The sequence below is a fragment of the Prorops nasuta genome, unplaced genomic scaffold (genome assembly GCF_024137725.1).
Source record: "Prorops nasuta isolate Cenicafe-Biocafe unplaced genomic scaffold, Cenicafe_Pnas_1.2 PNAS00005, whole genome shotgun sequence".
Lineage (NCBI taxonomy): Eukaryota > Metazoa > Arthropoda > Insecta > Hymenoptera > Bethylidae > Prorops > Prorops nasuta.
Genome location: NW_027116802.1, coordinates 9355960 through 9369046, shown reverse-complemented (window position 1 = coordinate 9369046; position 13087 = coordinate 9355960). Strand labels below are relative to the sequence as shown.

Below are 13087 nucleotides of genomic sequence, written 5' to 3'. Positions count from 1 at the left end.
TCAATGACAACAGAATAGGGAAAGTCATTACTCTGTCGCAGTGTCGCACCAAAAAAAGTATTCAATTGTAACAAGAAGCTAAAGCTTTTCCCGACTTTTCCATCAATCCATGCATTTTACTCTGATACGCACATCACGTTAAAGTCTGAAGGAACGATCGACGTATTCGAATAATCAGGCACAAAAATATCACATTTTGTCTATATATTTTGTCTAGTCCTTTACATCAACCCTTCTTACTTTGCTAAATTTGAACAAACTGCCTAACAGATCGCACTTGATTGATTTTGCAGCCTCCAATAATACGATATAGGATAAAAGTGTGCGACTACATTTCAGGAAAAAGCGAGGCTAATGGTGAATGTACATAATGCAGTAAATAAATTGATCTTTTTGCAAAAAAATGAAAGAAATAGGAATAAAAAAATGTCGTAAAACGCTTACCTGCACGAGCGTTCTGATAAACCGCGTGTCACCTGATGAGCAGTATTATTTTTCTTGTCCTGCCTGAACTCTCTTTTTCCACAGACTATCAGCGCGTATTTTCTTGCACACGACGAAAAACTTTTGCTTATCAGTAACTGAATATCACGAAAAGACTTTATCACTACGTAATAATTAGGCAGAATGGAATTAAAAAATTGTTTATATATAGTTTAAAACACAGTTACATTTAATTCGATAAATAAATGTAAGGTTTGAGCTTTTAACTATGAGATGTCACAGTAGAAAATAAGAATACTACCAAGGAAACGTACTGATTGAGCCAAATGTGTCGGCTGGTAGACCCTTCGAAAAGCGGATGAAGACTGCTTTGCCGTATAGACTGGAACGAAATCGATGGTTAACAAAATTTCCAAATTTGCACGTAGTGTCATACTATGTGACGGATTTGGAGCTCAGGCGGGAAATTCCTAATTAACCAGCATATGGATGCAGGCTCATAAATTTTTAAATCCATACCTATGTATCCGAAATCCCTTTTATCCTTGACAACCATTTGTAACGGTACCCTGAGAGCGGAAAGGGGGAGGGTCTACCCCTACACACACGTGTTCTCAAAATAAACATTTATCGCAATATACGTATGTAGAACAAATTTTGTAACTGAAATCATTTAGAATTATCTATGACGATTGTTCCTCAGCGTGCCGTATAACTATAATCAGTCACTAATGATAACATGTACTCTTTTTAAAGTTGTTTAAAAAATTAAACAACAAATTAAACACTTTTCATTTTCTTGCACATTTTATATTATTACTGATTATAAACTTGTAGAAAATTACAAAATAAATTATAGTAAGTTTTAAAAGAAAACTATATAGTTATCTAGAGCTAATCAATTCCCTTATTTCAGTTTTTAATCATGGAATGTATAGTGAGAGGTTTAGCTATAACTATACAAACTAAAGAGAAATATTTAACATACAGAGAAAGAGTTTTGTAAATAATTTAGATGTTTCATGCAAATTTTGTAAATATATATTAAGTAACACGATGCTCCAGTATTCCTTGTCTAATAAGAGGTTCGCACATTGCCCTTGGCAGCAGATGGTAAGTATTTTTTTTTAGAGTAATAGTTTGTCCATTCTCAATTTCTAATTTACCAAAATCTGATAAACACTTTACCTTTAAAAAAAAAGAAACATTATAAAGGTATTGTGATACAAAATATAATTTACTTTTTTTATATATTTTTTTTACCTCTATGTAAAGAGATTTTGGTGGTGTCATATTCGCAGTTAGATTTAAGCCATGATTGTCACCAATACTTCTCATGTAAGTAGCTAAGATCTTATTGTAATTATTAAACCACTGAATCTCTGAACTTAATAAATTTGTACTAATTTCTGGTGGTAAAATGCTGCCTATTTCCCATCTCATTTGTCTTAATCTTTTCATTCGATTGTATAAATATGCTAGTACGCATCTCTTGTTTCTTAGCAGTGCTGTGTGTCGAAATCTTACTGACGATATTAATGTTAAATTATTTTCATTTGTTATAGCTTGACTATAATAATAAATTTTTTTAAATTACTAAAATAATATTCTTTTTAATGAAAGTTATTTAAAAGATTTTGTTATACCCATCATCCAGGTTCGCTTGATAGAGGTTTCTCATTTCTTCAAGTGCATCTCGCATTGCTATTTCCTATAAAATAAACAGTACAATTGAAATTATAAACAATTAAAAAGTATTCATTTAGTCTACAGAAATATTGTAAAATAAAAGTATTCATACATTGAAAGGTCGAATATCTTCAAATAGATCCAATTCTTGAATCAGCTTAATAGCTTCTTTACCAAACATTTTGATTTTTTTTATGAAATATTTGAAAGAAAAAACACTACTAGTATAATGTATAAAAATGATAAGTGGAATGTTGTCAATTTAACATTTTTCAATTAGTTTGTTTCTGGAAAATCCGTCACTTTGTTAATTCGTCTTTAAAAGAGATTAAAAAATTCTCTTACACTTCCATAAGTCTAAAGAAATTGCTTCATAATAACATTAAGCACGACAGTCGACTATAAAAATTAAGTACATTGTTTCATATAAAATCGTAAATAGAAGAGTTCAAGAAAATGAAATATTCCCGTTCTTATTAAGCAGTGACATCTTTTCATCGTTATTTGTGTTAAAAATTTAAATCATATTTATTATTTGAATACAAAATTTATATTAACTTTTATTTATTTTCAGAGTTAGACCAATCGATCACAATTAAACGCTAAATGTAAAATGTAGTTCACCTAACTAAACTATAATCAAGTCACTACTTGTGAGTTTTTATGTTACCAATTTTTAAGGTTATATTTACATAGTGCTATATTTATAGCCATTTAATCATAGCCATGCCCATAACCTAATATATGTATTCCCGTAAAGTTTTCTACATACATTCTTTTTGACTATCTTCAATTCTTTTTTTTGACATGTCTTCAAAGCAAAGAAAAAGTTTATCACAATGGAACACTTGCGAGAAGTGTCAAGCTTTTTTTATGCAAAAAGATTCGGTTATTCATGAGAATGGTTGTCCATCCATTACAAATTGGAATCACAGCTTTATATTAAATAATGTTTTATATAGTACTGTTGAAACATACACGTCACAAGGTAAATATATTCATTATATGGAATAATTCATTTCTATTTTGTAGCTACTAATATTTTTGTTTTCTTGGAACACAGCTCCACCAAAGAATTTATCTGATAGGCAATTAAATGACTTGGTATTTCTGTCACAGCCAGCCTTACAACTATGCGATATTGGCATTGGAGATTCAGTTATTATTAATGCAAAGAATGCAGTTGTAATAAAAATTGCATGGCCAACCAGTGATAAAACCTTACTAAGTGTTTCCCTAACCAAAAGTGGTAAGTAAACAAAATGGGAAAGTATTCAAAAAGCATAATTCCATAGCTAATATTTAATTCATTTTGTGACTTTAGCAATAGAATTATATAGCTTAGAGGGTCCAATTATGATAAAAAAACTGGATGCACCAATTTTCCTTGCTGCTGAGTTCACCATTCGTTGTATTGGAAAGCATTCCATGTCACAATCACAAGCAAGCACAGAATTATATATTTTGATAAAAAATTTTAATGAGGGAAAAATATTTGCTTGTGGTAATAAAATAAGTATACCCTATTATGGAAAGAAATTAATTTATGAAATTGTAAAAGCTATATCAGAGGGGAAAAATGTACAGAGTAAAGAAAGTACGGAAGAATTGTCAGATATGCTAAAGGGAATTAAGCTATCTGCTGATAATCAAACAGAAACAACATTTTACAAAGCAATGTATTCAACTAAATGGGTTATACTTGATTCAGCTGAGAAAGAAGAAGATGGAATTGTTAATAGAATTAAGTATAAAATAGAGGATATTGGAGGCTATGATCACCTCATTCAAGATATTAAGGATATTTTTGATATTGGCTTTAATAAGTGCAAAGGCTTTGCTAATTTCCACATCAATAAGGGCATTCTTTTGTATGGATCGCCTGGTGTTGGAAAATCTATGATGGCCCAAGCCATAATTTCAACTTACAATGTTCATTTTACATTGGTACATAGCTTGGATATTTATAGCAAATCAATTGGAGAAACAGAGAGAAAACTGGCTGAAATCTTTGACGATGCGAAGTCGAAAGCGCCAAGTATAATTTTAATTGAAGATATCGATACACTATGCCCAAAAAGAAGTACATCAAGTACAGATCACGAACGGAGAGTACTGGCTACTCTCGTAACAATTTTTGATGAGCTTCAAAGCACTTGTGATAATGTTTTTATTTTAGCTACAAGTTCAAAACCTGACTTTGTAGATACTTCGCTCAGGCGACCAGGAAGGTTGGATAAAGAGTTTGAGATATATGTCCCTGATCCTAATACCAGGATTCAAATTTTGAAGAAATTGTTATTAAAAGTACCGAATGACTTATCGGAAGATGATATACAACACATATCATTTATAACTCATGGATTCGTTGGTGCTGATTTATATGGCTTATGTTCCGAAGCTATAATGAGTGCCGTAAAGCGAGGTCACAAGGGTGATACAGATGCAGTAAAGGATAATACTTTAGTGACATTAGAAGACTTTAATAATGCTTTAAAAGTAACAAAGCCATCAGCCATGAAAGAGGTTTTGGTAGAAGTACCTAATGTAAAATGGACAGATGTTGGTGGTCAGAAAACCTTAAAGTTAAAGTTAAAACAAGCTGTGGAATGGCCTTTACGGCACCCGGAGGCGTTTGTACGTATGGGTATAAAACCACCTCGAGGTGTACTGATGTTTGGCCCACCTGGCTGTTCAAAAACTATGATTGCCAAAGCTTTGGCTACTGAAAGTAAAGTGAACTTTTTAAATATCAAGGTGAGACGATTCCTAGCATTATATTGTGTATTACTGTAGCAACTATAAATTGTCTCACGAAGCTGAAATTTACTTTTGTACAATGATATAGGGTCCAGAATTATTTTCAAAGTGGGTTGGTGAGTCTGAAAAGGCTGTACGAGATGTTTTTAGAAAAGCTAGACAAGTAGCACCTTCGATAATATTTATCGATGAAATCGATGCAATTGGTGGTGAAAGGTCTTCGGGAAATGGAAATGGAAGCAGCGTTCAAGAGCGTGTTTTAGCCCAATTGTTAACAGAACTTGATGGGGTAACAGCATTAGGGGATGTAACCTTGGTAGCTGCCACTAATCGACCGGACAGGATTGACAAGGTGCACTAATAAAATTATTCTTTCATAATACCATAGTTATTTTATTAATGCTTTTATTTAGGCTTTGCTCCGACCCGGCCGGTTGGACAGAATTATTTATGTGCCATTACCCAATTTCGAGACAAGACAAGAAATCTTTGAAATCAAGTTAAGAAATATGCCAGTCAACGAAGACGTTATTGTGCAAGACTTAGTCGAGCTCACCGATGGATACTCCGGGGCAGAAATCCAAGCGATTTGCGACGAGGCAGCTATGAAAGCTCTCGAAGAAGACCTGGATGCTTCGGTAATTACAAAGGAGCATTTCAAAGCTGCTTTATCCATCGTCACTCCGCGAACACCAGTGTCTTTAATCAAGTTGTACGACGATTATATTGAAAAAGGAATAAAAACACAGTAAATTGTTATAAATTTTATTTCTATATTTATAATGATTAATATTATTGATTTAGTACAATGAGAATATAAAAGTTTACCATAGGTAAAAGAAGCTTTGGTGTGAAACAATATTTCTATGGCTACCGCATTTTCTGATTTTTCAATTTTACTCGCTAGATAATACTAACTGAATTTTAATAGTTATATGAGGTAAATAAGTTAAAGGGTATCACAATCAGCGTTATAATACTCTTAGAATTTTGCTCATAATAGTCTATCAACTTGACATTCGATAAGAATCATTGTCCAAGGCAAAGAATTATCGACTACAAGTATAATCTCGATAGAGTAATACTTAAAAATAAATTAAAACTTGTATCATCCGTGAGCATTACCGATTTTATCGAATATAGTAAGAATTGAGATCAAACGCAGAAAAGATAATAATTATACAAAATTAAGTAAACATTTATAAAGAAACTACAACTTCGTTTGTTGCACAATGTTATCGCTCCTTCCTAAGTAGCTTGAATTATTAATTGTGACGGGTGCTCTTACATTATTAATTGTCTGATTAGGAATATTAACATAAGTTGTTTTTATCGTTTGTGCTGGAAGATCAACTGGTGTCTCAAAATTTGCATAATTAGGTCTATTCGTATGCTCCATCTCATTTTCCAAATCGGATGATTCTAAGCCAATTCCATTTTCCAACTGATCCGCGTTATTCACTAGAACTTTGTGATTCTTTCTTGGGGAATCATCATAATGATTCATTACAGGCAAATCTATTTTCATGTTTGAACTCGTCGAATCCATTAATAGATTAGAGCTGGAATTTAATTTTGGCGATTCGTTTTTCAAGCTGAGTGTATCCTGCCTTTTAAAAAGTGGCGGATTCGTTTTCGACTGGACCTTTTGTAACTTGTCAGCGTTTTCTTGAATATCTATAGCATTTGGTTTTAAGTCATCCATAGAGTTTCTCAGCATCGGTATCTCCGCAGCATCCTTTAAATTCGAAGTGTTCCTTTCCAAGGTCGAATGACGACTGTCTTCTTTCATCGAAGTTAAAGCCGAATGATCCGGCGCGGACATCATCAACAAATAATCATTTTGACCTGATTCGAATTTGGCTCGATTCATGTCCATGTATGGCTCGTTTAGCGTGATGTAATACTAATAAGAAACAAAAAAAAATCATTAATAATATCACAATAATTCATAATGAGATAGCAAGCTTCTTACCGTTTTCACGCTCTTCTCCAATAAATCACCGATATCATCCACTAATTTTGGAAAACTTGGTCGAGCTTCCGGTTTAGTTTTCCAACATTCCAACATTACGTTGTATCTGTATAAGAATGGACCATTTTTAAAAAGATTATTAAGACTGAGAACTCTATAAGAATGAACTATTTGCTGTTAATTTATAAAGCATACGTTTCTTTCGTAGCAAACTCTGGCTGTTCCATCCTATAGCCTTGCAAAAGTTTCTGATATTGCTTAATAGGTTCCATACCAGGATAAGGAGTTTTTGCCAAAGTGAAAAATTCCCACAGGACAATTCCAAAGGACCACACGTCGGATTGCGTTGAAAATATTTGATCCCTAATTGACTCAATCGCCATCCACTTTATTGGCAAAGGTGCGTCTCCTGTTTTTTTATAATTATCGTCCTTGTACATATTCTTAGCCAGACCAAAATCACAAATTTTCACCACGCCATCCTCGGCGAGCAAAATATTTCTAGCTGCTAAATCCCCGTGTAAAACCTGTTGTAAAATTATATCAGTTTTTGATTCTGTCGATTATTTATTTTCTTAGAGAATTGCGAAGGAACGATAGATAAAACGAAGCGGAATGATCACCTTTCGTGCGCTTAAATAATCCATTCCTCGAGCAACCTGAAACGACCAGGATAAGAGGTCTTGGCTGCAAATTGGTTTTAAATTTTTAAGATTATAGTCTCCACTATAATTGGATCGCCATCCTGGTTGCTTCTTCAAATCAAGTTGGGATAATAAAGAGGCTGGCGCGTAAGGCTCGTTCTTTTTCAGTAGCACAGTATCGGAATTGCAACTTTGGACGCATACATAAGTTGCTGTGTTTCCGCTTTTCGAATTGGCAGAATCTTTCAAAATCGCATCAGGATTCTCTCTAAGAATTTCATGGGAAGATAACAATTAAGGGTAAGCGACACTTAACTCTCGATGCCTGATTAACAATAAAGGTTACATTTAATTATATTATAATTAATACCTCATTATCTTATTGTACTTCTCGAGCGTTTCACGACCAATATCCGTATTCAATTTTCCTGTTTCAGGATCAATTTGATTTATAAAGGTTTTTCTGTGCTTCAGCAAATAATTGTGCAAATTTCCATAAGGACAGTATTCCACTATTACCAACAATTCACCTGTTGAACGAAAGTTTATTTATATGAAAAAGTTTATTTTTATTTATATAATCGCGCGCAACAAAGCTTTTAATATACCGATCAAAACTTAGTCATACGTTTAATGATATTTTTGGTACAAGCACCAAGTAGATTAACGACGTTCAAATGCTTCCCAAGATGTATCAGTATCTTCAATTCACTGGCGAGAGCTTTGATGTACATTGGATCAGTAGTGCTTTGCACCATTTTTACAGCAACTATCGTAACTGCTTCTTTCTCGGTGATTCCCAAAGCGTTCGCTTTCAACACAACGCCAAATGCACCTGCACCCAGTTGCTTCCCTGTAATTTCATTGTTTACACAAAAGGCTCATTAGCATATCAATTTGATTGGTATATAATGAAAAAATGAATAAAAACCTAATTTTAGTCGATCTCTCGGAAATTCGTATTTTTTGTCGTAGGGTAACAGATTGGCTTGGTCGTCTACGCACAAATCTGGATTTAGAGAAAGCAGTGCTCCTTCCTCGAAGTTCATTAAGCCTGCCTCTCTTAACTCTCTCTTCAGTTTCTACAAAAAATTTCATTAATGCCCGCTACTCTCCACTTTTACATTAGAGATACACAAAATTCACCAGTACCTTCTCACGACGAATCCTGATAGTTACGAAAATGAACAATACTATCACTGCAATTACCAAAAGAACGTTTGGAATGATCAGCTCCAAAGTCCACTCGTTGCCTGAAATGTTGCAAAATGGTATCTCATTGTTAAGGGTCTTCTTTTGCATTTCTACCAGAATTATTTGCGTATATACCTGTTATTGATATTTGCTGCGAAGCCTCTCGACGTCCAAAACGATTTTCCGCACGACATTTATACGTGCCAGCATTGTACTCTAACCAATAATTAATCTGAAGTTCTTGATTTTTTTTCGATAATACGTATTGGTCGTTCGTTGTTATTAATTTATCGTCCTGTTAGAAAAATTGTAAAGTGTTAAAATAAACAAGAAATGGCTTTGCGGGCAAACGATTAATTACTTTGATTTACCTTGTACCAGGAGATATTTGGAGTAGGCCTACCTTCGCTGATACATCTGAATACCATAGCTGTGTGTCCGTCGGTACCAATATTTATACTTATAACGCTTCCATTCATGTTTGTTAATAGCGTGGGCTTCACAGGATCTTTGAATTAATCAATCATTGATTAAACTTCTCTACGCAAGTCAAGAAAATTTTATATTCTTACCTTGAACTTCCAAATAATATTCCTCTTTTTTAATAGTACTATTGTGAAGCATCGTGGAGCTACATATATAGATGCCTGAATCTAATTTACTAATGTTTGTAATATTCAGAATAGATCTGTAAGTAAATGGGGTGGCTTCGTAGGCTACTTGCAATCTTCCTACAAAAACCAATGAATATGAATCATGCAAGAGATAGGAATCTTTAATAAATACCAGTTTCTTGAAGGAAATTGTTGTCTTTATTCGCCCACTGAACGTCGTTTGTATAATTGTATACGGAGACGGCGCATATTATTTGCAAATTGTCACCCTCGATAATTTCTTTCTCTGATTCTATGATACCAAAAGCTCCCTTCCCATCTAATAAAACAATTTTTTTTTTCTTCGATATAAAAATCTGTATTTTTGAACGTTTTAGATATATAGTAAACGTGTGTATTACTTATACCTGAAACTAGAAGAGGACTGCTCGTGGAAATACATCCTTCTGTGTTACAAGATGTACAAGTCATTACACCAGAAACTTCTATAGGAAATGTTAGCAATGATCCAACATTTGGTCGAGTTTTAATCCAAGTAATGGGCTCCGACGTGTAGTTCTAAAATACGATAAGTGTGTTATAAAATTTAAACCATAAGAACAACAATGAAGAAAATATATAAAACTCTATTTACAGTCAACTCGATTTCCAAAGAATCGTTGAACGAAGGATAATTGGGACACCTCAAAAATTTCCACGTTATTAGAGGCTCGGGGTAACCCCTGGATACACAATTAAACTTTGCCAGTTGCTTCGGCTCATAAAAACTGGCCAGAGGTGTCAATCTTATAATTGGCTTTTCTGTAAAATTTAGTATTTAAAAACAAAGAATTATCTATAGGGAAAAAATCGCTGAATTTTTCACGAGTTTAATAAACAAAAAATATCTATACTAACGCAAAACTATGAGGAAATAAGATACGGAGTATTCTTTTCCGTTGAACATTAAAGAGCATAGAAAATATGCAGTGTCGTTGACAGTGACGTCAAAAATAGTAAAGCCAACTTTTGGATCGTAGCTAATGTTTTCCGCGCTTAGTGATAATAGCTAAAAAAATAATTAAATTAGGAATTATGATGCAGCTTATTTTTTCTTTCCGAAATTTGTCTAGAATACTTGTTGTGTCTCTATGTCGTTTCTCGTCAAGTTCATCGTAGCGTTTGGCCAGGTGGGACGACACGGAATAATCGCGTTGTCTCCCGTAGATGTTTCTACGACGTTTGGCAATTGAGCAAATAAAATCTGTGCAGCTGCATGATAAAAAAATGTTGAGAATCAGTATTTATTATTAATGATGAAATTTGTTGCTCTTTCATTTAAGAAAGATCTTTACATTTGACGTATACGTAGATCCGTGCACTTTGGTTCGACATCGTTTCATTGTCATCCAACGCATTCGTATCAAAGGTACAACCGTACCACCCCGTATCCCCCGCAACCGTGCGAAGTCGTGCCAGTGACACTGTATACTTCCCCTCCTGCGCACTCTTCTTCACTTGCACCGGAGAAGTAACGACCTGAGAAATAATAACAACAATAACCTGAAAAATATCTGTAAAAATTGATGAACCTTACGGAATCTTCCTTCGACACTGGATAAGCCATAACGATCGGACTATCGCCAGTACACTTTATTTGCAAAATATTTCCTTCCTCCAACACCATCTCTTTCACATTTGGCGTCATTTCGATCTCTTGGGCCTTTAAACCTACGAGAAATCAGAGTTTTACCGACTATTTACTGGACGTTATTTTAAAGAAGCATTATATTTTTTCCAATTTATTTCTGCGATACAATTTAACAGAGGAAATTCTTTCTTCCCGTTTAAGATAACGTCTCGTTATCAAAGAAACCTAATTATTGCGTATAGGAGAAAACCACAAGGAAATATATGCTATCACGTCAAAATTTTCCTCCTAAAGAATCTATCAGCAATTTTCCAATACAAGTTTTTCTCTCGCTTCAATTAATCGAAAATTTCTCCCTCCAATAAAGTCATACAGATTTTATCGATAGCTCGCGTGATAACACTTTCTCAACTTTGACAGGAGACTAATAATAGCAACGAGTGGATTCATGTAAAAATAAAAGTCTGTTCATGGTCATCGTATAAGCGTCTCGGGAAATGCTATGCTACAACAACGAGTAGTATAGAATTTGCAGAAAACCGGACGAAGCTAATAATTTACTCGGTATAAACAACACAATCAATTTGTTTCCCGTAAATGCAAGAATTAATTTATCGTCTATCTTGATTTTCTTGTGTATATATAGGTACTCGAAGAGTATATATATATATATATATATATACAGGTCCGCTTGATAGAACTACCCAAACCATGGACATAAAATTCTGTCCATCTTTGTAATCAGAAGAGATATCAATTTTTTGTACAAAGACTTTTTTGACAGTAAATCGGAAGACGCTACGATAAGGTTTTATGTAAAAAATTGATACCTCTCGCGGTTCAAAAGTTAGAGAAAATTTTATGTCCATAGACTAAATTGTTTTATCCGGCTTATCCAATAAATATCGTTTTCTTTACATAGAAGCTTTAGTCGATTAACGAATAAAAATAGAAAAACCCACACCTTTTAATAATAAAATTGTTTTTTTTTATCTTTAAAAATCTTAAGTAAGATCAAAAGGGTACTGATGTTAAGAACACGATGTAACTTACCCGAGAACAAACAAAGGGCAAAAATTGCCGGAAGGCAAACACCGAGAAACTTTGGCATCTTTCCAGAGCAGATGAAAACGCCTGACTGATTTCAATTAATATTCTTGAATATCTACTATTAATTCTATATCAAGCGGTACTGTGTATTCTTTTCCGCATTCGGTTTAGATGAAAACTGAGCAAGTACCGGTAAGCGTCCGAGTATTAGTCTAGGCAGCTCCTATAGTCTTTTCCTGTTTCGCGATAACTTGCACAGATGCCAACTATCGACTGGATCTTACGTGTCCTGCGACTTAGCACTGTACATTACAAGGAAACATGGGGAAATCTAAGGTTCAGGGAAAAATGTATTCAAAGAAGTTGCTTGGATCTGAATATCTTAACAGAATTCTACAAAGCATCGATTACAAAGTTCAAAGATGATTTTCACCCACCGATCCACGTGCATAACTAAATGACAAAAATCGACACACGAGAAAAAAGAAGTGCCATGCACTGTAATAACAATCCCGAAGGATGATCATTGCTGAAATACAGCAAGGTCGGCTTGAATCTTTGTATCGTGGGCCTTACGAGCTTATCCATTCAACAACTACGTGATAAGTTGCATAAGCGTCGATTATTTGATGCCGCTTGTTATTTATACTCCTGCGAGTCTCAAAGAACCGGATTTTCGCTGATCACCGTACACTTGAAACACGTGTTACGTGTTACAGTTTAGCAAGTTTAATATACGCGTACTCGAAATGACGAGCCTCGACGTCCTCCGAGTGATTTGGCCGATTTTAATAACGATTGTCATCTGCTCACTAATTATTCACGGTTTATTCGCAACACGAGATCGTTTATGATATACCGTTCCAAGCATTGTCTCTTTGGGATCCTTCAACGATGAACAAGCCATGCAACTGAAAGAACCGGATTTTCACCGATCTCTCTACACCTGAAGCAATGCGTTACTGTTATATATAAGTGTTACAATTTTATAGCTTCGATATTCGACTACCCAAAATGACGAGCCCCGATATCCTCCACGCGATTTGATCGATTCTAATAAGGATTTCCGTTTAAACACTAATTATTC

The 13087-nt window shown here is 34.2% G+C and overlaps 3 protein-coding genes across 4 annotated transcripts; 1 reads left to right on the top strand and 2 right to left on the bottom strand.

The window, feature by feature from the left end:
* Positions 1 to 1044: 1044 nt before the first annotated feature.
* LOC136773501 (DNA replication complex GINS protein PSF1-like) lies at positions 1045 to 2376 on the bottom strand. Its single transcript, XM_066727228.1, has 4 exons — positions 2246 to 2376; positions 2091 to 2155; positions 1708 to 2014; positions 1045 to 1632 (listed from the first exon to the last, which is right to left on the bottom strand). The coding sequence occupies exons 1-4, from the start codon at positions 2312 to 2314 to the stop codon at positions 1489 to 1491; spliced, it is 585 nt and encodes a 194-aa protein (XP_066583325.1). The 5' UTR covers positions 2315 to 2376; the 3' UTR covers positions 1045 to 1488.
* A 553-nt stretch (positions 2377 to 2929) lies between these two features.
* LOC136773499 (ATPase family gene 2 protein homolog A) lies at positions 2930 to 5656 on the top strand. 2 transcript variants are annotated; one of them, XM_066727226.1, is made up of 5 exons: positions 2930 to 3121; positions 3197 to 3382; positions 3458 to 4890; positions 4982 to 5245; positions 5307 to 5656. In XM_066727226.1, the coding sequence occupies exons 1-5, from the start codon at positions 2941 to 2943 to the stop codon at positions 5643 to 5645; spliced, it is 2403 nt and encodes an 800-aa protein (XP_066583323.1). In that variant the 5' UTR covers positions 2930 to 2940; the 3' UTR covers positions 5646 to 5656. The 2 variants fall into 2 exon arrangements, with proteins under 2 accessions (XP_066583323.1, XP_066583324.1); XM_066727227.1 differs by having other exon boundaries at positions 2951 to 3121; positions 3253 to 3382.
* Positions 5657 to 5670: 14 nt separating this feature from the next.
* LOC136773498 (platelet-derived growth factor receptor alpha-like) lies at positions 5671 to 12151 on the bottom strand. Its single transcript, XM_066727225.1, has 19 exons — positions 12004 to 12151; positions 10897 to 11030; positions 10655 to 10838; positions 10438 to 10571; positions 10218 to 10368; positions 9955 to 10121; positions 9728 to 9878; positions 9493 to 9639; positions 9279 to 9437; positions 9078 to 9214; positions 8842 to 9001; positions 8665 to 8765; positions 8444 to 8594; positions 8141 to 8365; positions 7883 to 8042; positions 7492 to 7780; positions 7064 to 7395; positions 6869 to 6974; positions 5671 to 6799 (listed from the first exon to the last, which is right to left on the bottom strand). Exons 1-19 carry the CDS (start codon positions 12059 to 12061, stop codon positions 6104 to 6106), a joined length of 3642 nt encoding a protein of 1213 aa, XP_066583322.1. The 5' UTR covers positions 12062 to 12151; the 3' UTR covers positions 5671 to 6103.
* Positions 12152 to 13087: the final 936 nt, after the last annotated feature.